Below are 24,581 nucleotides of genomic sequence, written 5' to 3'. Positions count from 1 at the left end.
AGGAGGTGTTTTTAAAGGAAACAAAACGCAACCAAATTTGAGGTACTTGTACTTTACTTGAGTCTTTTCTTTTCATGCCACTATCTACTTCTACTCCACTTCATCTCAGAGAAATATTGTACTTTTTACTCCACTACATTGATACGAGTTTTAGTTACTAGTTACTATACAGATTACGATTTTTGTGCACAAAACACACAGTTTATAAAAACAATCTTATTTTATAAATCAAACTGCTCAACATATATAACATATAGGCCTATGGTCCAGCTGAAATGATTAGACCATTGAACATACTGTTTGGATTGTTTACAGTTTCTAAAATGTGAAGATTTTTTTCTGCATTGACTACTTTTACTTCTAATATTTGATGATACTTACATACTTTTACTTTAGTAATTTTTCAATGCGAGATTTTTTACACGCAAAGTAATTTACCGTCAGGTATTAGTACTTTTGACCTAATTAAAGGAGCTAAATACTTCTTCCACTGGTTGTTTCAATCTCAAAACCAGTCACCCTCACACCACAAAAGCCTTGCCGACGGGCCTATTTGCAAGGCACCAACTGAGACTGAGGCTGAACTATGCAGCTCTCAGCGGTGAAAATGTGTAAACCTATCACACGTTACTTCTAAGTATAGATTAAATGAATGAGTGTGTGTGTTTTTGGTGACTTGTACCTTGTTCTCCTCATCGACCTGTCGCTTGAGCTCGTCGACCTGCGCGGTGAGGGAGGCCTTCAGCCTGGTCACCTGGGTCAGCTTACTCTGAGCATCGTCCAACTCCCTGCTCAGATCATTGTTCTCCGCTGCACACACACACATAAACACACATGCATGCACACACACACACACAAAGAATAGGACATGAAAAAGTCCACGTTTTTCTTTGTGGGCATTTAGAGTTGTGTGTGCGTGCGTGCGTGCGTGCGTGCTTGTGTGTTTGTTCTTGTTTAACTACATTTGTGCAAAAACGGGGAGTGCAGTACTTGTGGGGTTATGGGGCCCAAAATGCTGGACTCCACAACTTCAAAGGGCTGTTTGAGGGTTAAGACTGGGTTTTAGGATTAGGGTTAGAATTAGGTTATGGTAAGGGTGAGGACAAGGGTTAAAGCTGGGCATTTAGTGGGGCTGGTTTAAGGTTAGGGCAATGGGCTGGGGAATACATTGTGTCAATAGGGGGTCCCCACAAAGGTGGCATGACGCACTGTGGGTGTGTGTGTGTGTGTTTGTGTGTTTATGTGTGTGTGTGTGTGTGTGTTCTTACAGGTCAGCTGGATTTTGGCAGTGTTGAGCTCAGTCTGAGTGCGTTCCATCTCAGCCAAGCGAGCATTAGCCTCTGCCAGATTGTCCTCCAGTTTACGGGCGTGGACCTCAGAGTTCATCTATACATGCAAACACCCAAATACACACGGGTGCAAAAACAGAAGTGTGTGCGGGTTTAAATTGATGTGTGTTTTTTCTTGATTGAGCTAATCACACGCTATATTCCAAAATGATGTAGTAATACCTTTGCTTTCTGAGCGGCCTCCATAGTTACATTGAGGTCTTCGATCTCTGCCTTCATGCTCTGTTTGTCCTTCTCCAGTTTAACTTTCAGCCTGGTCAGGTTCTCCTGTTGCTCGCCCAGCTCAGCCATTGCGTCTGAGTGCTTCTTCCTCAGCGCTGCCGCCGTGGTCTCTGATTGGAGCGCTGCCTCTTCCAGTTCCCGCCTCAGCTTCAGCAGGTCAGTCTCCCGCTTTCTGTTCTGCTCGATCTGAATGGTTGTCAGGGTTCAAAATGACCACAGTTAATGTTTTCCAAATATGAACAAAACAGCCAACCCTGAGGTTGTCCTACCCTCTGATTAGTCTACATCGGCGACGTTTCGTTTCTGGGATTGTTTAGGTGCCTGCCGGAAATTCCATCGGATGTCCCTCATTTTGGCCGGATGTCCCGTACCTTCCACTATCTATGTGTCGGCTTCCTAAACTCCGGTGGATTTCCAAGGACTGCGCTAACAGCTCCTCAGATCTCTGCAGGGTAAATCCAGACAGCTAGCTAGACTATCTTTCCAATCAGATTTTCTGTTGCACTCCTAGAACAACTTTTGAATGTACAAGTTCCTTTCCAAGGCTGTTTTGCAGCGGCATCGTCATTGTGTCCCTTGTGTACTTGGTTCACATAAACCAGGGCATGTTTTTTTCCCATCCGGGAATGTTATGTGGACTAGCCAGACCCTCCTCCGGAGCGCTGTGGAGGAAGGTCTGGCAATGTGAGACCACCCTCTGATTGATTGACAGCTGTCAGTCCCACTCACCTGGGCGACGGTGGCTCCTCCCGCTTCCTCCAGCCTATCACTGAGGTCCTCCAGATCTCGGGATAGCTCTGCCCTCTGCTTCTCCACCTTTCAGTGAACAGACAACCCCAATCTCTAATTGCCATTGGTAATATTCCACCTGCCAGTGTATTCCTACTTGTCAATATGGGAATACACAATTGGAATTCTGCAGTTATTTAATGTATGAGGCTTGGTCTGTACCTTGGCTCTCATGGCTCGTTCAGCTTCCAGCTCTTCCTCCAGCTCCTCTATGCGGCCCTGAATGGAAGAACAAATGTGTGCAAGAGTACAAACAACAAAAACAAGATAATTTATCATCCCTCTTTAGTTCTTCTACAACTTCTACACCCTCTCCCCTACTTCCTAACCTCACACCCCCACACTGCTCCCTCTCTTTTTTTAATTTGCAGTTCACCTTTCCTGCACACCTTTATCTAGCATTAATTTGAAGCCACAAAACTTAGTTTGGGTTGCAAATGTTGACCTGATGGAGGATCATCAAAGTCAGTAAGTCACCAACCGAAAGACCAACGTATCCTGTCAGCCATGCCGGGGATGAAATTTACATGTACATAAATACGTTACATAAAAATACATTACATGACAAATAAATAAATAACACATTTAGCCCAATATTTATAGGAACAACAACTACATGCTTCTCATAATCCCATCGTCTTAATAGCTCCTCCTAGCTGTGTTAACCCACAGACAAAGGAGCGATTGAAATCAGCTAGTGTGGTGCTTCATGGACTAAAAAGCCCGCAGACGTCTGCTCCTCTAACCACAAACCTGGTGCTCTTTGAGCTTGCGGCTGAGCATGGAGCTGAGAGCCTGTTCGTCCTCCAGCTTCGAGTTCATGTTGTTAATCTCAAAGTCTCTCCTGGATAAACACACAGAAAACACACACGCAGCAGTGGAATCAGAAACCAATGGGACAAACAGTGTGTTTCTCCCAAAAGAGAGTGAGGGACACAAAAAGATATGACTACTGTAGTGATAAATGGTAGTTTTGTATGTTAAACGTACAGGAAGTCAGGCGTCAAGATACTACAAGTTAAGGAACTTATCAGTGTGTGTGTGTGTGTGTGTGTGTGTGTGTGTGTGTGTGTGTGTGTGTGTGTGTGTGTGTGTGTGTGTGTGTTGGTTGGCTGTCTCATACTTTTTAATAACCTCCTCCAGGTCGAGCTTAGCGTTCTCCATCTCATTCAGGTTCTCTATGGTCATCTTCAGGTCTCCCTCTGCCTTCCGCCTCGCTTTTTCCACCTCCGCCCTGATCCTCTTTTCCTGCTCCCAGCAGTCCTCCAGCTACACACACACACGCACACACAAACCCATACATTAAAGCTGAGTATATTCAGCTGCAAGTGTGCACATAATGTATTCCTGCTCTGCAGAGTTTCAAAAAGTCATGAACAAGACAAAATTTTTCAGGTCACGTACAGTACCTCATTCACTTGGGAGTTGAGCTTGCTGTTGGTCTTGGTCAGATGGTTAACTTTGTCTTCTTCTGTTTGGAGATCCTCCAGAGTTTTCTGATTCAATTATAAAAATGTCTTGGTCACTATTAAAGCCAAAAGTGTGTATTTAAATATTAGTTTGTGTGCATGCATGTTGCCATGTGTGTGTTTGTCTACCTGTTGCAGTTCCTCCAGAGCTCTCTTTTCCTTCTGCAACTTGGCCACATGGTCGTCTCTCTGACTCAGGTCACCCGTCAGATTTCGCACCTTGAAGTCCAGACCCTAAACTCACCATTGAACATAATTTAGTTTGGGTCCATTTATCCATTGGGAAATAAACTACATCTCCAAAGCTACAGTACTGCATTTCCTCTCTCATCAGGTTCCACTCTACCTGTTTCTCCTTCTCAGTCTTGGCCAGTGTGGACTCCAGAGACTCCAGGTCTCTCTTCAACTCAGTCAGTTCCCCTTCCAGCTGCCTCCTCTGGCCATGAAGGGAGGCTGTGTTGCCTTCCTCTTCCTCCAGGCGCTCACGCAGATCCTAAGACACAGGACAGTTGGATAACTTTCCAAAATGTTTATTACCAGATTTCACACATAGACAGAAACACTTATAACGTGGTTCATGTGCATCATGTTACCTGCAATGACTCCTCCATCTGGACCTTTTGGTGCATCAGCTGGGTGCAGCGCTCCTCAGCATCCCCCAGTGTGTCCTGCTCCTGTGGGGAGACAAGGTGTTGTGTTTTTATTACATAATTGTTTGAATTTTATGGACATAACATAACCCTCTCCTCATTGGTATGGTGGACAGTATCGGCCAGTGACGCAGAAGACCAGAGTTTGATTTGCAGACGGGGAGCACCTTAGATTTTGTGGATTAGAATGTAATTTATGAACCATTTTAGATTTTAAAATATATTTATTTGTTTAACTGTGAAGGCTTTGTAAACAAAAATATATTTTTTTTTACATCATGATAATTTAGGTGAATGAATCTGGAAACTTTTCAAGGACCCCTTGGCAGAGTGCAAAATGACTGATCCAGATGGTCAGAAGAGTCTTTTGTTATTCTGGAAAGGGTTGTAGACAGAGATTGTTTCTATTATTCAGAAAACCATCGTGACTTAAATGCAGATGTGCACTTACTGCAGCCAGCGCCAGAGCGAGGTCGTTCTTCTCCTGTGACAGACTGACCATCCTCCCCTCCAGATCTTTGATCTTGCCCTCCAGCTCTTTGACTCTCTCCACTGCCACCCTCAGCTCCTCTTCCTTTGCCTTGTAGGTCTCCTCCTGACGGGCAACCATCAGCAGAGGCTTCACCTGGGGGAGCATGGCAGGAAATATGCTGATTAACATGATAATGATGATAATTTCTCATTTGGCAAGACACTAAAGTCAATCATTTTACCTTAGTGTAGAGTTTCCACCAGCCCCAGAAGCGCAACTGAAGGAACTTCCTCACATTTCGCTGGATGGCCATCAGTGCAATTCTACATCACACACACACACATATGAACATAGGAACACTGTTAGCATTTAAAAACATACACTGAAGACGTATGTACACATAATCAACCAAAATTTACTCCATCTCTGTGACCCAGCTTTCTTATGGAAGAACACACATGGTGCACACAGAAACACCGGCACACACTGACCGTCTGTCCACCATCTTCTTAAACTCAATCCTCATTAGAATTCCTCTAAGTTGAGCCTGCAGCATGGTTATGATCTTTGCCAGCCTCTCGTCACGCATGTCCTCCATCTTTGCCAGGACTCCTGCGCGGAAAAACACCTGTAGAGGGAGGAAAAAGCAGACAGGTGAAAGAGGGAAGAACAGGAGGGGTGTGAAAAAATGATGAAAACTGAGGGGAAAGCTTTTATCTGATGAACAGTATGCTCTGATTTGCTAAATGTCCCATATTGTAAAAACTGAGATTTCCATGTCTTTTTAAATGATAGTACAGGTTAAGGTGCTGTATGAATACTGTGAAAGTCTCAAAGCACTCAATCCACAGAGAAATGCACACAGCCAGTATTCAGAGACCAGACCTTTAAACGAGTTGGACTCAGGACACAGTTGTGATGTCACAACTAAACCACAAACTGTATATGTAGAAAGGGATGGTGCAGAGACTGAGAGAGTGCGGATGCAGACTGTAAAGTACTTCACTATTGATTAATATGTATTGTTCGGTAAGATATATCATTTAAATGTGTTGTGTTTTAGAACAGCGGTGTACCTTGGTGTGGCCGATGCGGTACTCTGTATTATCCAGGCCAACTGAACTCAGGATGAGCTCGGAGGCCTTCTTGTTGTCAACAAATCCCTTAGGGATGACGTTTGGGTTGAGGATGTAGTACCTGCAAGACATCGGGAAAGGAAAAATGTGACTGAAGTTTAAGTAACATGGCGATGAATACTGGAACAATGGAGATGAATACAGAAAGAATAGGAGTTAGACCTTTGTTTGAATTCTGGGTATTGAAGTCTGTTGGGGAATCCTTTCCTGCAGATACGGATGCCCTCCAGCACGCCGTTACATGCTAACTGGTGCAGGATCAGGTGGTTATCTGTCACACCTTAACAACATGGCGGCGAGAACCATGACCAGTGTGTAGTGAATATTTGATGTCTCAAAAAGAAGACAGTTCTTAACATAGTGAGCATTGTGATCATGTGCGTCAAATTCATACAGTGGCTTCAGGATCTTGACAATAGATCAAAGCACATGTTTTTACCCACTCACCTGACTTTTTGAACTCATTGGGCACAATGCAGCGTACAAAGTGGGGAGCAGTGCTTCGCAGGGTGCTCATCAGCTTGTTCAGTTGTTCCTGTTGTACACAAACAGTCAAAGATATCTATGAGATTGTGAGCATGCTGTGAGAGCTGCAGTATTCTTAAATGTGTGTGTGTGTGTGTGTGTGTGTGTGTGTGTGTGTGTGTGTGTGTGTGTGTGTGTGTGTGTGTGTGTGTGTGTGTGTGTGTGTGTGTGTGTAAGCATCCCCGTGTGTCTGTGTGAGTTACCCTGTAGAAGTTGGAGACGGTTTGAAAGGACGAGCCTTTCTTCTGTTTCTTGGCTCCTGCGGCGGTCTCTTCCTCTTTGAAGAGCAGAGACAGCAAAGGCATGGAGGACTTTTGGAAGAGTCCCACCACCGTCTCATTCAGAGGGTCTTTGTTCTTCTCCAGCCAGTGAGTGATGTTGTACCCCACCTGTTAGAGGCACAAACAAATTTACGGACTTATGTACACACAGTTACACATCCTACTTTACTTTATTATCAGCAACATTCTGATGAGTAGCTAAGGCAATGCACGCATATGTTTGTTACTATCTTTAAACTCTGCTTTTCCTCATCACAAACACACATCACACACACACACACACACACACACACAAACACATACACACATTTTTTCACATCCCTACTGAGGCATGTGTGCATTGTTTAGCCACCAACATCTTCATGTCAAATGCTACAGCAATCCAGTACTTACAGTGCCAGCATAGTGCACCAGTTCAAAGTGGGCCTCGGGTCCTTTCTTCCCCCCTTTTGGCTTGAGGAAGTTGGGAGACTTGCCCAAGTGGTTGTCATAGAGAGCTGCTTTGAAGGTTGCGTCTGTTGCCTTTGGAAACACACACTGCTCTTCCAGGATGGAGAAAACCCCCATAGGCTACAAGATAGAAAGTATATGGTGTACTCAAGACACTGCATATCCAAATTTGCAAACTTTATGCTGACTGTGTGTGTGTGTGTGTGTGTGTGTCTGTGTGTGTGTGTTTGTGCGTGTGTATATGTGTGTATGTGTGTGTGTTTGTTACCCTCTCCAGCAGGTCGATGCAGGCCTGCAGGTCCAGGCCAAAGTCGATGAAGACCCAGTCTATACCCTCCTTCTTGTACTCCTCCTGCTCCAGCACAAACATGTGGTGGTTGAAGAACTGCTGCAGCTTCTCGTTAGTGAAGTTGATGCACAGCTGCTCAAAGCTGTTGAGCTGGAGAGTAAAGACAGAGTTGGATCACTGGAGGATGAGATAAGCTTGACAAATAATGGAGCAGAAAAGACATTACTATGTCTCATCCAAGGATTCTATTGAAAGATCACCTCAAAGATCTCAAACCCGGCGATGTCTAGCACTCCTATGAAGTACTGCCGTTGCATCTTGGTGTCCAGGGTCTTGTTGATGCGGGTCACCATCCACTTGAACATGCGGTCATAGATGGCTTTAGCCAAAGCACCGATGGAGTACACACACTGGTCCTGGTTCTGACCTGACAGTTCATGTTCAAATAATGTAACTGAGTATATAACTGAGTAAATATTGTAACTACCCTCAATGGTTAGTCTTTGTTTCCATTTTTTAAAAATAGAATCATCTAAACAATGTCTTTGTAATATACCTTTGGTCACAAACTCGTTGCCAACTTTGACCCTGGGGCGCGTTATGCCCTTCTGCAGCTCCCCAGAGTTGATGGCCATGAGGTGGGCAACTTTGTCGGCCACTTTAGGGAGGGAAGGAGAGTGGGGGACGAGGAATGAATTTAATTATTTCACCAATGTCTTGCAACATGCTGAAAAATGGGTCGGAACAGACATACACACAAGGAAAAAGAAACTAATGAGAAGGGAGAGAGAGGTGGACGTTTCATACCCTCAGTGGAATCCACCTCAGCCTGTTCTTCTCTGGCTTTCTGTTTGAACTTCATGTTACCAAAGTGCATTATACCTCCAGTCAACTTGAACACACTCATCTTCTCATCACAAGTAAAGCCAAGGACGTCAAAGGCTTCCTATGGACTCACAAGTATACATACAGAGAGAGAGAGATGGAGAGAGAGAGAGAGAGAGAGAGAAAGAGAGAGAGAATGTCAGAGCTGCACAGCAGTTACACAAAGACACAAAGGCAATAGTACCATCAACAGGCTCATTTATATGATTTCTTATTGGTCATGCAAAGACGTGTGTCAGTCTTTATTACTTATATAAATACAAAGCACAGCATGAATAACTTATAATAACATGAATCACACAGAAAACTATGAACTCACATCAGTGAGCAGCAGTTCCTCCCCATCATCCATGTTATCCACCACAGTGACTCCCTGACACACCCACACATACTGTTTGGGGTCAGGCTTCAACAGCAAAGCCTCTGGAAGACATACATTAGGACAATATTTAATAATTCTCAACTTTGTTTATGAAGTACATTTAAAAATAACGGAGTTGGACAGTCAAAAAACAAAAAAGGTCAAAATAACAGATATTATTACCAACTGAAAGGATCATGTTAACAGTGGTTTCCAAGCCAGTTTAACAGTTTATCCCTTCCTTTAGCTAAGTATTTCACTGTTTATCATCATCACTAATTCATGGTCTCATCTTCATACGTTTGTTTGAAAACTTTCCTTTACCAAATTTCTTCTTTTGTCACATTATAAAGTATGTTTGGTGTGACAAAAGGAATCTCAGGCCAAATGAGTGAAGGGCAAAACTGTCACTACATCCACATGATACACAAGCCTTCCGTAAACCACTCCCATGCAGTTGCTAGTAGCCAAGGAGGACATGGAGGATTAAAAAACATGATGGGCTCTTCAGAAGAATAATTATCTTCACTCTAAGGCATACAGAGAGAGTTGTGTGGACCTGATGGTCTTAATTAGCTTTGTATCAACTCATTTGGCAATGGCTTGATTGTAATGGATAATTAATATTTAAAAAAAGGTGCACACTAAAGCCTTAATATTCTCACCTATGAATTGTGGCTTCCTTCCAGACAGGAGTTGGTAGAATATGTGGTATCCTCTCTCAGCAGCCTGCTGGGAAATCACTCTTGATTTCTCTAGCAGATCTGAAGCACACAGACACACAAACATAGTCACAGTGACAGACACACAAATACCACAGACACAACAAGACAAGCTGCTTTAAAGGATGCTCATTACATTCCTGTTACAGGTAATGTTTTTTCCACATGATAACATCTTTATTTTATTCACTTTACAAATCACGTAAAAACCAAGACTTGGTATTTATCCAAAATAATTTATAAAATAAAATAAATCAATCAATAAAATCCACTCACAGCTCTCAATGTCAGCACCAGCCAGCTTAGCTGTTGGCCCAAAGTGAATGCGAATGAACTTTCCCTAAAAGGACGTAAATATTATGCTCACAAATTTGCTGATTGTACTGTTTTCATCACATGGACATTCATTGTTTAATTTGACAATGTAAAAAAAAGATCTGATGATGATTTCTTTTATACATGTCCCTACAAAACGTGAGGAGTTGTTGTTCCTGATGGTCTTGGCGTTGCCAAATGCCTCCAGCACTGGGTTAGCCTGAATGATCTGATCCTCCAAAGAGCCCTAAGAGAAGAGAAGAGAAGAGAGGAGAAGAGAAGAGAAGAGAAGAGAAGAGAAGAGAAGAGAAGAGAAGAGAAGAGAAGAGAAGAGAAGAGAAGAGAATGCATGATTTTTCATGATTTGCATGATTTTGTCAAAGAAGAAAAGCAACATATCATGCCTGTGCACACACAATGACACACTTGCCTTGGAGTCAGAGGCTTTGCACCCAGAAGCTCCAACGTTGGCAAAGTACTGGATGACCTTCTTGGTGTTTTCAGTCTTGCCGGCACCAGATTCTCCGCTGGAGGGGAGAAACGAATCAGGTGTCAACACTGCAATAGTGAGACATGCAGGTTGTATTTGTATTTGTATGGGACGTGCAAATAAAAACGACATGTTGTCCTCACGTGATCAGCATGGACTGGTTCTCATGCTCTGCAATGGTGGGACATAAAGAGGGCAGAAGAAGAAACAAAGAGAGAGTGCGAGAGAGACGAGAATAATTACTGCTGATTTCCCTCTGAGCAGATCAGAGGACTGCTGAGATTTTCTGTCAGCATGCACCAAGAACACAGACAGCTGGCAGCTCTTCCCTGATGCCATATTATAACTTCAAATATTGTTCTGCTCCCTGAACAAGCCACACTGATTACACACAACTGCCCCACTCCCTCTTTCCAAATGAAGAACAGTCTAATGACTTTCAAGTAATTCATCTCGAGGGGGGTTCATCTTAAATCACCACATACCACTTGCATGCTTACCTCTTGTCTTTGCCAACTCCCTTCCCTCACCCATCAATGACCTAAGACCGATTAAAATATCTTCCTTCCCTGCACTTTAATTGCCCACCCCCCCCTGCAATTGCCCTTGCCTCACCCATCAACATGTCGTGGTAGGCGTTGTCAGAGATGGAGAAGAGGTGAGGAGGAACTTCGTTGCGTTTCTTCCCCTTGTACATCTGGGCCACTTTAGCGCCATAGATGGGCAGCCACTTGTACGGGTTGATCGTCACACAGAAGAGGCCTGAGTAGGTCTAGAAGGGGAAAGGGAGCGTGTAAAAAGAATTTGAAGGATGCAGCAGGATAAAATGATCAACAAAATCAGTAATGTAAACACAAATCTGGTTCATGAGCACCTTTATGATCAGATAAGATAAGATTAGAGAAACATTGCCTGGCAGGCTCAAATGACAAAAAAATGATGTAAGAACATTAGGATACATACTGTATAGAAACAGTGTAATAACTGTGAGTGTGCAAACATGTTCAACATGCAAAATCAGTGCAAGAAGAAGCCTGAATGTTTGATGTTGTCTATGGATGGGTGTTCAGTGTGAGGATTTTTTATACACGTTTTTCCTTAAATTGGACTCTGTAGTGTCGACCTGATGGCAGTAACTAAAAACTTTGGTGAAGGTGGTGGGTGAGATCCTGTGTGATTATGGTGAACTTACACTACGCATTTAACAAGAAAGGTCTGGTGCTAATCATGGAAAAGTCTAGAATTTGGGACTTTTGTATCTTACCAAAGATATTGAATCCTACATTTTATACAATGCAACGCACAGCATATTTTCATTAGACCCACTCTGCCTGTGTCTGTTAAACTCCCCACACCCACTTATTCTATAAAAATCTGTTTTCATAGGCTGAGTTGTGCCACAAATGGTGTACAAAGGGATATTTATTTGTAAAATGGGTGCTGAAATCCATTCAGCTTTTGGTTGACATGATAACATTACAGTTATGTAGGGCAACAAGCATAGTTTTTCTACTGGTTTTGCATAGGTTTGGGTAGTGCTTACATAGATCCTCATGCTGACGTAGCGGCTGCGCAGGTTTTCCAACACGCTGGCCTCGTTGAGGAAAGTCAGGTTGGCCATGTCGCTGGCTTGGTAGAACTTAGCAGGGTTCATCTGATGGACGTCATCCTTCCTCACAGTCACAGTCTGACCAGAAAGAACAAGCACTCATTCAAAAATGTCATGATTGTAACAATCAGCTCACTTTTACTTCCTAAATGTAAATCTTTGAGACAAAAAAAGCGCAGCATTAGTCTTACATTGTTCTTGGTGGTTTTGATGGTGACTTTGTCCCCATCTTCAGACTGAATCTCCCCAGCGATGAAAGCCTCCTTCTCATCTTTGACCCAGCAGGAGTGCTTGATGTCGTATGGTTTATTCATAGCATCCAGGCGCTCCTTCTCTGAGGGAACCAGGAACGGCATGGGGTCCACACCGTCCCCGCATTCACCTTTATATGGCATGGCTGCTGCTGCTGCTGTCACCAACGCACACCAACCAACTGACCAGCTCACTTACCTAGAGGCTGGGCAATGGAGAGGAATCAGGGTTTTAGTATTAGAAGTAAAAGAAAGGACATTGGCCTTCAGTTAAACAGGATGCAGTACTAAGATACTCACCAATGCAGGAGGTGGAGGTACGTTCAGGAAGAATATGGGTCTGTGAGCTGAGGCCATGCTGTTTTATATCAGGCCTTCTCCTTCCTGATATGGTCACAAATCTAAAACCAGCCATCACCCAGAGGTCTCATCCCTCCGATCTACATGGCAGTGGGGGATCTGGGAATTTTTCAACCTGCCTCCGTCCATTTAGGGTTTCCCTGGAAAGCCATCACTCAGGGTGAAACCATCTCCTTTCCTCACCACATCACTTGAGCCATCTTCTCCACCTCCGCGCCCTCCCACACCTCGATTTTCATCCCACAGTGCCTCTCTGAAACTTTCAATGGCTTTCTCTCTGTGCCGCCAAGTGAGAATTGGGATGACGAACACACCTTAAATTAAAATCTGTGGCCATTTAATCATTGAACCAGAGACAGATGGCACCATTTTTCTTCTTACCTTTCTCTTCAGTCTGTTGCTCTACGACTGCCCTATTTCAAACCACTGACTCAAAAAATGTGACGTGCCATTAATGAAAGCAGCTCTTCTGTATATGGCAGGGTATGTGGGTCTCTTATCTATGGCAGGGTATGTGTGTCACATGTTCTCTTCAAACAGATTCAGACTGTGAGACAGAGTTTGATTCTAGGTCAAATATGAAAGAGTTGTGCCCTAGCAACTCACATGATGAGAAGAAAACTTGTGTTGCCACCCAAGCTGGCTTGCTCTTTTTAGCCTCACTGTCTTGATAGTATCTACAATGCCGCCTCAATTTTCACTAGATTCCTCAGAATTGAGGCAGCTGGTGATCCTGTTCCATGAAGGGGGCTCAGACTGACGTTAATCACACACATTGAATCAACGTCGGGAGAGGTAATGGATTTGACTCGTCCAAAACTCTCGATTTGTGCATATTTTTTAGCTTTTATGTTTTTTGTTATCAGTTTTCATTGGGCATGCCATAGATTCTCAGTATGTATATGATGTCCCTCGCTTCCACTGTCTCTCTTTATGTTCTTTTCTTTGAATTTCTTCTTAACCCCTTCTTCTCTCTTTTTTCATTTTGTGAGAACAAACTCACACTGGGTCACCCAATACGATTTCCCAAGTGTTCTGCGCAATGAATGACTTCACCCTCATAACTGTAACTGTGTGCGTGTCCCAGGGGTACAACTAAGTTTGACTCTATGATTGGAATTATTTAAGTAGTTGTGAACACACTCAGTTGGTCTCAGGGGTCCCATTGGCACATTGAATACATACACACACCCTGTAGTCACATGTGCTCAAACACACACACACACACACACACACACACACACACACACACACACACACACATAATCCCATAATCATACTAACAGCTGTACATGAGCGTTTCAGAGGGATAAACTAATTTGTGTGTGTGTGTGTGTGTGTGTGTGTGTGTGTGTGTGTGTGTGCGTGCGTGTGTGTGTGTGTGTGTGTGTGTGTGTGTGTTTCTGGTGATCCTATGGCCACCTGTAGGGTGTTAGATCTAATGCATTTGTAGAAAACAAAAAGTAAACGTGGGAAGAAGAGCAATTCAAAATGCTTTAATGAAGGGGAAGACTGAAGGACCTCGAAATTAACACTTCCACCTGTGTCCCTCGCATGTGTGTGTGTGTGTCTGTGTGTGTGTCTGTGTGTGTGTGTGTCACTGCTAATGTGGATTTACCGTGCCCTGTAAACAGGCTGTTGAGAGGGTCCATTGTTCCACCAGCTAATAATGCTGCCTTGTAGCTAACCCCACTGCTGCCAAAGAGCCAAATCCCTCCAGCCATTATCCCTGCCATCCCAATTCCCCCTCAACCTTCAGCGGACCAGACCTTACTTTACAATCCTCACCACCGTTTTCTTAAGCATATCATAACAATTTAGATGAAATAGATGTATGGATTTACTTGAGTTGATGTCCTATCTGTATTCTTGGGTCAAAATGTTATTATCGTCCATTAGATTTGTGCATACATGCAGTTTAAACAATTCACTATATATGATGTCTTGTATCTTGTTGCATTTAAAGCTCCAATAACGAATACTAACTGTATGAGGAACACCTTCTCATTATTCTGCTGAATAGTAACATCTGTATTCTTGTCCTCACATTGACTTTTTAGCCATGCTTGGGGCACGGCTTTAACAACAATTTGCTGGGTTGGTGATCGCCTAACATTAGCATCAAGCATCAAAAGGTCCAACTTTTTAATTTTCAGATGCTTGTTGTGACGTTTTATGACCACATTTTTGGTTTGGGACTAATCTACCATGTACCGGCATTTAGTTCAAATACATACAGTCCCAAACATTGACCTTTTAATCCAAGAAGCAACTAAAATCCCATTAACCTTTTCCCTGTCCATGTGGTCTTGTGGTTCGCCTGCATTGATTTCCCTGATCACAAACCTGGTGGATAACTCATAGTTGTGATTTCACTTGGTTTCCACAGACACTTGAAAAGCCTTTGAGTTTTCAAATGAATTCACTTTGCAAACAGCGTCACTGCTAGCCTACGTGATGGTTTAATTTTGGTCCTGATGAAGAAGTTAATATTACGGACTTATTATTGTGGAGCAGTTAAATAATCAAAAATGCTGAGTTTAAATGAGAACTTGGTGAGGTTTGGGAGGGAGGTGAAGGCAACAGCAAAAACAAGCTCTTAGATGTTGAGATTGTTGATAATAGCCATGCATTTGAAATTGATTGATTGTGGGGGATAATCTGAGAAGAAGAAAATAACCATAACAAAAGCATGCATAACATCCTACCCTTTGTTAGTAATATGTTTTGAGACCAAATCTCCAGGGGCTGGTGGTATTAAAGAAGTTATTTAATGGTAATCGTTTATTTCCCATTGTATATGTTTATTATGATGCTGCTTTTTTGATTTCTTAAGGTTTCAAGTTTGATTGTCTGTATATCATAAAAACACAATAGCTTGTTTTCACTTCTCTTAATAAACATGAATGATCTTGATCATGGAATTTTCTTTTTTTATAAATAATGTAGGATACAGTAGCTGAATTAAAAGCCAAACTAAACGTCTCAAACTTTGATATAAAACATGTATTTATGGTTTGAAGGCTTCAATGCAAGAATCTCAAACGGGCATGCCCACGCTTTCCGGACACGAGCCCGTAGCGTTATACCCGTTAAGGACATGACGTCAGTACGTGCTTGAGCCTGCCCGAAAATGCTCTCCCGTGTTGTTGGATTTCGAAAGAGCGCAGGACTTTGCGATGAAATAATACATTTTCGCCCGTGAAGAAAACAAAAATAAAACGCATGTTTTTAAACTTAAGTTGTTCGCGTTCCCATTAAGTGGTGAAACGGTGATTTTGGGAGACTCCAACGGGAAGTTTGAGTGATCGTTTTCCCGGAGTGATGTCGAATCCTGGGACTCGGAGGAACGGGTCCAGCATCAAAATCCGACTGACAGGTAAAAAAACGACACCGAAAGAAAGCGCTTACGGTGCATGTTTTAACTGGGGCTAAATGTTTTAACTACAACCCGCTGTTGTAAAGTGTTGCTAATAGCAAACCTAACAAGACACCACGAAGGGTCTCCGAGGCTCTCGCCTCTGCTGTTAGCCCAAACATCCGGTTTTTGTGTGGCAAACACAGCAGCACATATAGCTTGTTAGCTGAGATGCTAACCAAATTACCGAGAGGACAATCAAGAAGCTGTTCACTATCATGTGTGTTTCCCAGCTGAGAAAGCTATCTAGGCTGGCTGCTCACAGGTCATTGGAAACACCGACTCTCGAAAACCTCGTTTAGAAACTTTATCAATTGCTAACACTTATTTCCTAGCTAGCGTTAGCTAGCTTATAGTAACATTGTAGTTACCGTTGACCGCTAACGCTTGCTAGCTACACCCGTTTTTGGGTTGACCAGCCGAACCCATAGCTTGACCTAAATGCAACGAGCTCTGTACCCCGGATAAAAGCTAACGTCAACTACAGCCTATGTGGAAATCTTTGGTAGATTTGACATGCTAGCATAAAATATCCGTGAGTATTGACAGGCATTCGCTGCTGTGTCAGCTGTAGCAAGACAAATGTCTGACTCGTTGAACTTATCTTTACCCAGAGAAGCTTGACACGTTTGCTCTTTTGGGCATCCTCTATTCAGCTCAAATATTTTGTTCGTTTTGGGGTCAGGCTCTTCTCTGTGGGGTATATAGGAGTCTCTTTCTTTCTTTCTTACACACAAACACACGGACACAGCTGGAACAATGGTTTTTACTGTAGCTAATGTAACCCCACTGGGCACCAAGCGGCCTCTATTCAAATGGAAATGACCACTCGGGGCCGCTGGGCAGACGCCTTGTCCTTCTTCTCATTCGAAGTTCAGCAAACACACACCAAAATATGTGCTGGCCGGCAGACTAAATATTTCTTCTTGTGGTTTGTATGCACACAAGAGTGCACGTTAAGTGTATGCGTGTGATGTATGTTTTTTTTTTGGTTAAAGTGCTTTCTTAAATGCTGATGAAGTGCCACATGCTGTCTGTCTGTTTGCTTACTCTGACCCTCATTTTCAGAAACTGGATTTTGAAAGAGTAGAGCATTGTTTTTGACAAATGATAAGACTCAGAGATCTTTGTTTTTCACTTATTATGGTCAGTTAAGGTCAAGTTTATCTGTACTGGCCAGTATCACATACAGTTATCCAGACTCGCAACAGCAACATTTCCAGGTCCAGTGCAAGTACTCATAATAAAAAAATAATCCAGCAGGACATAAGTAGGGGTGCACGATGTGAGGAAAAAGATTTTTGTGAATATTTTACCTTATTGATTAATGATACTGGAGGGAATGATTACCTTGGTATCACTTTTGAAAGAAAAAAATATACAAAATGATTATAACGTGATTTTTGTGAGTATCTGTGCCACACAAAGTTTTTGTCTTTAGTCTGTAGAATACAATTTGTTGGCTGGGAGGTCTCCGCCTCACCACAATATTCATTCAATTCAGAATGGCTGGACAAATGTTTTACTTTTAACAAATATTCCCCCCGCGATTTGGCCATTGCACTAGTCCATATATACAATAGACAATTTGATATTGTTTTGTTTCAAGATATATATTATCACATAGCCCAGCCCTATCTTCTAATTGGCAATGCAAAAATAATCCTTAGCTGCAGCCCTAGTTGATGAAATACCGTAATAATACCATCCATCAGTATAAGCATAGGTCCAGTACTAACTAATGTAATACATCCATCCATCGTCATCCGCTCTTTCGGTATCGGGTCGTGGGGGCAGCAGCTCCAGCAGGGGACCCAAAACTCCCCTTCCCCGAGCCACATCAGCCAGCTCCGACTGGGGGATCCCGAGGCGTTCCCAGGCCAGGTTGGAGATATAATCTCTCCACCTAGTCTTGGGTCTTCCCCGAGGCCTCCTCCCAGCTGGACGTGTCTGGAACACCTCCCTAGGGAGGCGCCCTGGAGGCATCCTTACCAGAAGCCCGAACCACCTCAACTGGCTCTTTTCGATTCAATGGAGCAGCGGCTCTACTCCGAGCTCCTCTCTGATGACTGAGCTTCTCACCCTATCTCTAAGGGAGACGCCAGGCACCTTCCTGAGGAAACTCATTTTGGCCGCTTGTACCCTGGATCTTGTTCTTTCGGACAATCCAATATGTAGTTTGGGAAAATAACAAATAATAAGTCATTCTTCTATTGAAAAGTTATAATTCAGGCGAGTTAAGATAAAAGAAAGTAGTGAAAGTGTGTATGGCTGTTTTAGACTGTGGAGTCTGTGTGTAAACCAGCCCCCCCCCCAACAGGTAGGAGTGTAATTTTAATTGGGTGAAGAATGTGCAATGAGCCAATGGGAGTACAATCCTGCCTGGCTGGCCAGCACAGTGTTTAGTCTGCTCTAGGTATAAGGAAGAAGAAGTGTCACATTAGCTTCATGTTTTGGGATCTAGTGAGATGTGAATGGACAGTATTTGACTTTATAGAGAAACAGTTGCTGGAAAAGCCTTTTCCTTTCTGGTATAGGAGGTGTATTGAACCTAAATACTGTTTGAAGTGCCTGTAGCAGAGTATCAAACACTGTCAAGTACTGGAAGTGAGAGCCACATGCTTGATCCAAATGTTGTTTATTTATTATTTGAAAAAGTGTTACTCATTTATTTTCTTTTTTGTTTGATTATTAGGGTGTCATTTGGTATCAGCATGACTTCGTGCTTGCTCAACATCTAAGATTTCAAATAACACCAGCCCCAAATCAGGTTGTGCTTTTTTAAGCATCTTTGTTCCCCCGCTGCTGGCAATGTTTTAAAATGCAGGACATGGGTCAGGACAATGCAAAATACAGGAAAGGAATAGGTCAAATAGTAGGAAAAGGGTGTTTTTGTTTGGGAATGAATAAGCTTTATTGTGAAAAAAAAGCTGTCTTACAAATGAAAGAATCAAGTGATTCAGCAGGATAATGTTAATTAGCTCATGGAAGCAACACATGCTGCTTAGGTTTTGTTGCCAGGCAGTCGGATTGAACACCGATTTGACCAAGGACAGACTTGGGATACTTCCAGGGTTCAAAATTAATTTTTTTTCTTCCACCAGCCAAATGGCTGGTTATTGTTTAAATCTTTACCAGCCGCTTAATAGATAACCATTGTTTTTTTGGTTGGTGTTGAGTGAAGCAAATCTCCCATCCATTTACATATTTTACCAGTATTTGGCTAGTAGAAGGTGCTAATGTTGAACTCTACTTACAAGAGAGGGAAGGAAAGAGGACAGACCGGTAAGTGAGAGAATAAGAAATACACACTTAAACAAAAAAGAGCCATACCAAAAGATAAGGGCACATAAAGCTGTTCAAGTTTAAGAAAGGGAGCGAGAGGAAAGGTGGGAATCGTGCTTACTTAGGAAGTAAGCATAAGCACTTCTAATCCTCTCGCTTAATGAGCCGGCAGCTTGTGAAGAATGCACTTACAACAGCACACAGAAGTGTAGAAATTGAGAATGGAGGGACTGAGAATGAGACACCATTGCCCCAACAAGCACGTTGATGAGAGAGATGCTGTTAAAAAAAAAAAAAAATACTGGTCAACAAACAACTTGTTAGTGTTACCACATGGTACTAAGTAGGTGAGATATTTGCTCACGTGTGCGTCTGCTGCTGCTTTTGTTTTGCTTTGAGGAGAAGGTTACACAGGAAGTGACATTGTTGTAATCTCATGTGGGTCAGTCTACTTCATGCTACTCTACAGACATTTATTCTACTTGGAAACCTGTGAGTGCACTCGGAAACGGTACTGTCTATCTGAGGGATCTTAGTATTCATACTTTTTTTTGGTATGGAGTATTGATTTTAACAAACAGCTGGCATCTGTTCCGAAGAACTCAACCATTATCTTTGGTTTAAGAAGCGATGAGTTTTCCAAGCTTCCAATTCTTCCATAAAGTTGCCAATCTACAGTTTTATATGTCCTGTCATCACCTCAATGATAGCAAGTGCTCTCTGTGCTTAACCTTGTGTTGTCTTCCCGTCAACCATGAAAAAGAGGCATCGCTTTTTCTGACATTTTTGTCACTTTTCAATGTAATGGGTGCTGTTTTTGATGTTTTTTCCAAAGTTATTTGATATTTCTAATGTTGATATTTTCAGCTTTTTTTGAAGGCCCAATTTTTTGTGATGAAAAATCTGCAAATGGGTCCAATTTGACGCAAGGACAACATGAGGGTTAAAGGAGAATTCCGGTCAATTTCAACATGTAGCTCTGTTTGTAAATTAGGAGTGCCTACCCATGTGTAGTGATTCCTTCCGAGGGAACCCGTCGAATCTGACTGCAGTAGATGTGAAAGAAATGCATGAAAATTGTGCTGATTCAGCTCTGTTTAGTTCCTGTGTTGATACTGTGAGGAGTGCTTCGGGACCGTCTACTAACTACAACACAGAAAAGAGATACAAACATATTTAAAAAAATAAGCATATGCTTTTTATTTAAAACTAAGTCCTGTAGTACAACTAGCAGGACACAAGTTATAATTGAGGTATTAAAGTAAGTTTGAAGACACTACCTTATTTAATCATTAAATTGATAGCCTACATATCTTTGCTTTCTCTTTTCTGTGTTGTAGTTTATAGATGGTCCCTAGCACGCCCTACACCAGAACTTAACACAGCTGAATTAGCACAACTTTCACGCATTTATGTCACATCTACAACAGTCTGATTCACTCGGAAGGAATCACTTCACATGGGCAGGCACCTTTAAAGACATTTTGAACATGTTGAGAGGCTAAAAACACGTTTAAAACGTGCTCTGTTGAAGCCTGTTGGGTGCGAATGCTAGCAGAAGGATAACACGGTGTAGGCAGCACCGATTGTATACGTTTTTCTCGATAGTGAAAGCACTCCAAATTTACAGACAACAGAGCTACGTGTTGAAGTCGACTGGTATTCTGCTTTAACGTGCATGATTAAAGCTGAATTGCAGAAGTAGTTGTTGGAGATTGTTGATTGTGCAACTGTAGAACTTGTGGCTTCAAAATCCTTAGAGGAGTTTCTAGCGTGGTACAGAGCGAGGTAGCTCCCCTTTTTCATCATCTCCCTTGAACTGTTTCTGCCTCCTCCTTCAAGATTGGATGAATAGATTTTTTCCCCCCCGCTGGCTCTCTCCAGCTCTCAGATTTTCAAAATACGAAAGGGTATAAATGTCAAAAAAGAAAGCAACAGTTGGGCAATTGAGCTGTGGGTGTCTTTACTAGCCGTGACCTTGGCAGAAAGAGGAGTTTTGTAAAACGCTGAGAAAAGGGTCTGTCCCACATTCAGTACCACGGAAGAGCTGGAATCAAGAGACGGGGGGAAAAAAGAGAGATGGAGTGATATAAGAATCTCCCGTCTCCTTGTATCCTACAAAGCAGCGACCGTTACAGAGAAAGTCTTCCTTTACTGCTTGTCTGAAAGGAAGCAAGGGCAAATTAGAAATGTGATTCTGTCCCACTTCAGCTGTGTTTCTTTCATTGTGTCTGTCTGTGAAGAAGAGATGAGGTCTCCATGTGGAATGTGTGAGTCAGGAGCAGGAGGAATGGAAGGGGTCGATGAGGAAGAGGGAAGGATATCCTGCAGCCATTCTCCACGGGTTAATCACAGGAAATAAAGCCTGTATGCCAGACACATCTACACCACCACACAGTCACCACATCCTAAACCACTGTCTGGCTGACTAACTTCCTAGATGGCTGTCTGGGCCCAACCCGATCATGCTAGATTTTAATTGGATCTCAAAGCTATGATAACGGTTTGCGTGCTGTAGCAAATCAGTGAGGACCGGTCTGAATAGATCATGAGAGGCCTTTGTGTCTCTGAGCCACGACAATACCACCAATCTTCACGCCTTATGTTGCTAATACAACCGCACCATTGTACAATAACATAGAATGTTTTGAGGGTTGCACCAAACAATGATTTTCATGATTGATTAATCAGCATATTACATTCTTGATAAATCTGGTTATCATTTCATCAAAAAAAGAATAATAATTTCCAGAGTCTGAGGTGACATTTGAATAGCTTGCTTTATTTGAACAACAAGTAACACAACATACAATTTAAAAATATGTAATATATAATTACTTAACACAAAAAGAAGCCGCTAACCCTCATATAGGAAACACTGGAATCTGCAAATGTTTTGGCTTAAAAAAATGGCATGTATAAACCCAATATTAAGCTCTGGTAGCACAGGAGGAAACTGAGCTTTCAGACATTAAAACCAATGTAGAGGATGTCACTCCCTCCCCCTCTAAGCCAGTCTCTGCCCCGTCTAACTGTATAAAGATGATCGGCATGATATAGTTACACACTCAACTTCATTGGTCAAATGGGATCCTATTTTTTTTATCTTCAACAAGAATAGCGGAGAAATGGGCATTGCATTGTTTTGATATTTTGTAATTTCAGTGACTTCCAGCCTCCAATATCTTGTAAAACAAAAAGACGCCTTGAAAACCTATTGTGTTAAGCACACACCTTCTACTGTAGGCAACGTGGTTTAAATCGGCCGTGTGTGACCTGGTGACATCCTTGAGCTATATTTTTGTTTCCTACTTACACATAAAGCTAGCTTGGAGAGCTAAATGTACATGTTTATGTACTCTGACATATTTGACACACAAGGTTCCCAACGGTTGGTTTAAAAGCTGATATTTTTAGACACGCGGTGTAAATATTATTATGGTTTTCATTTCAATAACAACTTACGTTGCAGTCACTTTTTCGGGGCATTACACCAGCCTTGTATACAAACACGCAGCTTGTTATTGTTCAGTTCCCACACTGCCCTAAAACCAAGACCTGTTTTTGTGACTGACTGGTTTTTGTGACATGATTGTGTTTCTAAGAATTAGAGCCAGACTGATAAAGGATTTTTAAAGCCAATAACAATACAAATATTTGGTTATTTAAAAATCCAAAATCCTGCTATTTTTAAACAAATCATCCAGAAACGTGTAACAAAACATTAACAGATTTCCCTAACAGTAGTTATTTATGAGTTCTCACTAACATAATGTGATAATACATTTTTTTTATTGTCAAAACAGAACAGAGGAACATCAAAATATATTGAAGTTCTGATAAATAAAATGTATAAAAATATTAAACTTAAAGTCCGTTGAGCAAAAAGAAAAAGATCTGTTGCCAACAGGAACGTTGTAGAGCGCCCTCTGGTGGACAAACTGTGTAAACAGCGCTCATAACAAGGTTGATCGTACGTTTTTTAGTTCATTTTTTTAAATATTCATTCAAAATCATTTATCGGTCATTATAAATGATGCTGATGAATGAATATTTAAAATTAAATAAATAAAATGTAGTTATTATAAATGCCCGCCAATATATCGGTCGGACTCTACCATGAATTGGTTTATTTTGGTTCAGCTGTGTTTTTTTAGGTTTAAGGCAGTGCTCACTGAGCTGACCTAGAATGATATGCCAACTCTAGTACCATGCAGGTCGTCTGGCAAACAAATAACAAGGAATTGCGCACACACACACACACAGTGAACTAAATACTTAACACACACTTAGAAACTCTCAGAGGCTGGGTCAATACGAGCGTTGCTTTCTGGTTCCTCAAAGATGATGTGGCAGAAACGGCATCCTGCCACAGCAGTTTGTGTGTGTGTGTGTGTGTGCGGTGATCCTGACACTAGCCTATACTTTAGTGCTCATTCTTGTCTGCACGTCCCATAACCTTTCCTGCTCATTACCATCCTCTGGCATTCATATATTACACCGACCAGCATTCTTCCTCCACACAGTTTTTATGTGCACCAGCTTACTTATTTATACCAGCCTACACACCGAGAGATCATTTACATATTTGTGTGTGTTGGCATTTAGTTCATAATTATTTTATCTTTTGCAGTATTATGTGCCAAGAACCTCGCAAAGAAAGACTTCTTTCGTAAGTATCTATATTGTGGTCATTTTCATGTGCATGTATTTTGCATGCGTTATGACGACTGGTATATATGATGAGATGATTGTGTTCAATGTGGCTCTGTGCGTGCCATCAAAACCAACACTGTAAACATATTGGCAATGGTGGCATTGTTGTTTTGTGTCATGGTCATATTGAATTCCACGTTGTCTTCATACTCACTTTCACAAGTTTCACCATGCTATGTTAAATTATACAATACCAGCTACCAAACAGAATATGCTGTTATTGGGTTAGAGGCCTGCTAATCTGCTAAATGTCTGCAGTAGAAGAAAGCTTAGCTTTGTTCTGGAGATATGTTATCTGCAGTTCTTGGGCCAAATTAGATATTTTTAATACTTGGATATTATCTTATTTTTGATTCAGTGCGGTGGATGCAAACAATTAATTGTAGCTGTGTTCGTGCAGGCCTGCCAGATCCATTTGCCAAGGTTGTGGTGGACGGATCAGGTCAATGCCACTCTACAGACACAGTCAAGAGCACACTGGACCCCAAATGGAATCAGCACTACGACCTGTGAGTTTCCAAAAACACACTCACAACA

The 24,581-nt window shown here is 42.1% G+C and overlaps 2 protein-coding genes across 4 annotated transcripts in view; one reads left to right on the top strand and one right to left on the bottom strand.

Annotated features, from left to right (window-relative positions):
* LOC117957749 (myosin-16-like) overlaps positions 1-12,409 on the bottom strand; it is an 18,741-nt gene extending 6,332 nt beyond the window's left edge. Inside the window, exons 1-32 of the mRNA XM_034893753.1 lie at positions 12,206-12,409; positions 11,949-12,092; positions 11,021-11,177; positions 10,549-10,576; positions 10,346-10,442; positions 10,070-10,162; positions 9,877-9,940; positions 9,544-9,642; positions 8,833-8,940; positions 8,440-8,574; positions 8,189-8,290; positions 7,893-8,059; positions 7,612-7,782; positions 7,287-7,463; positions 6,816-7,001; positions 6,535-6,622; positions 6,250-6,367; positions 6,028-6,148; positions 5,443-5,579; positions 5,193-5,274; positions 4,931-5,104; positions 4,423-4,503; positions 4,176-4,322; positions 3,959-4,063; positions 3,770-3,856; positions 3,484-3,629; positions 3,114-3,204; positions 2,523-2,579; positions 2,301-2,387; positions 1,512-1,757; positions 1,269-1,386; positions 683-810 (exon numbers count right to left, since the gene is read on the bottom strand). Coding sequence (XP_034749644.1) covers positions 683-810; positions 1,269-1,386; positions 1,512-1,757; positions 2,301-2,387; positions 2,523-2,579; positions 3,114-3,204; positions 3,484-3,629; positions 3,770-3,856; positions 3,959-4,063; positions 4,176-4,322; positions 4,423-4,503; positions 4,931-5,104; positions 5,193-5,274; positions 5,443-5,579; positions 6,028-6,148; positions 6,250-6,367; positions 6,535-6,622; positions 6,816-7,001; positions 7,287-7,463; positions 7,612-7,782; positions 7,893-8,059; positions 8,189-8,290; positions 8,440-8,574; positions 8,833-8,940; positions 9,544-9,642; positions 9,877-9,940; positions 10,070-10,162; positions 10,346-10,442; positions 10,549-10,576; positions 11,021-11,177; positions 11,949-12,092; positions 12,206-12,409 — 3,945 coding nt within the window. The remainder of the gene's footprint in view (positions 1-682; positions 811-1,268; positions 1,387-1,511; positions 1,758-2,300; positions 2,388-2,522; positions 2,580-3,113; positions 3,205-3,483; positions 3,630-3,769; positions 3,857-3,958; positions 4,064-4,175; positions 4,323-4,422; positions 4,504-4,930; positions 5,105-5,192; positions 5,275-5,442; positions 5,580-6,027; positions 6,149-6,249; positions 6,368-6,534; positions 6,623-6,815; positions 7,002-7,286; positions 7,464-7,611; positions 7,783-7,892; positions 8,060-8,188; positions 8,291-8,439; positions 8,575-8,832; positions 8,941-9,543; positions 9,643-9,876; positions 9,941-10,069; positions 10,163-10,345; positions 10,443-10,548; positions 10,577-11,020; positions 11,178-11,948; positions 12,093-12,205) is intronic.
* Positions 12,410-15,727: 3,318 nt separating this feature from the next.
* smurf1 (SMAD specific E3 ubiquitin protein ligase 1) overlaps positions 15,728-24,581 on the top strand; it is a 17,789-nt gene continuing 8,935 nt past the window's right edge. For all 3 annotated transcript variants that reach the window (XR_004659587.1, XM_034893770.1, XM_034893769.1), the window contains exons 1-3: positions 15,728-16,004; positions 23,962-24,000; positions 24,445-24,553. Coding sequence is in view for 2 of the 3 variants with exons in the window: in XM_034893770.1 (XP_034749661.1) it covers positions 15,950-16,004; positions 23,962-24,000; positions 24,445-24,553 (203 nt within the window). In the remaining variant the exon portion in view is untranslated. The remainder of the gene's footprint in view (positions 16,005-23,961; positions 24,001-24,444; positions 24,554-24,581) is intronic.

The sequence above is a fragment of the Etheostoma cragini genome, chromosome 15, assembly GCF_013103735.1.
Source record: "Etheostoma cragini isolate CJK2018 chromosome 15, CSU_Ecrag_1.0, whole genome shotgun sequence".
NCBI lineage: Eukaryota > Metazoa > Chordata > Actinopteri > Perciformes > Percidae > Etheostoma > Etheostoma cragini.
The sequence above is the reverse complement of the archived record's forward strand: the minus strand, read 5'-3'. Positions and strand labels throughout refer to the sequence as shown.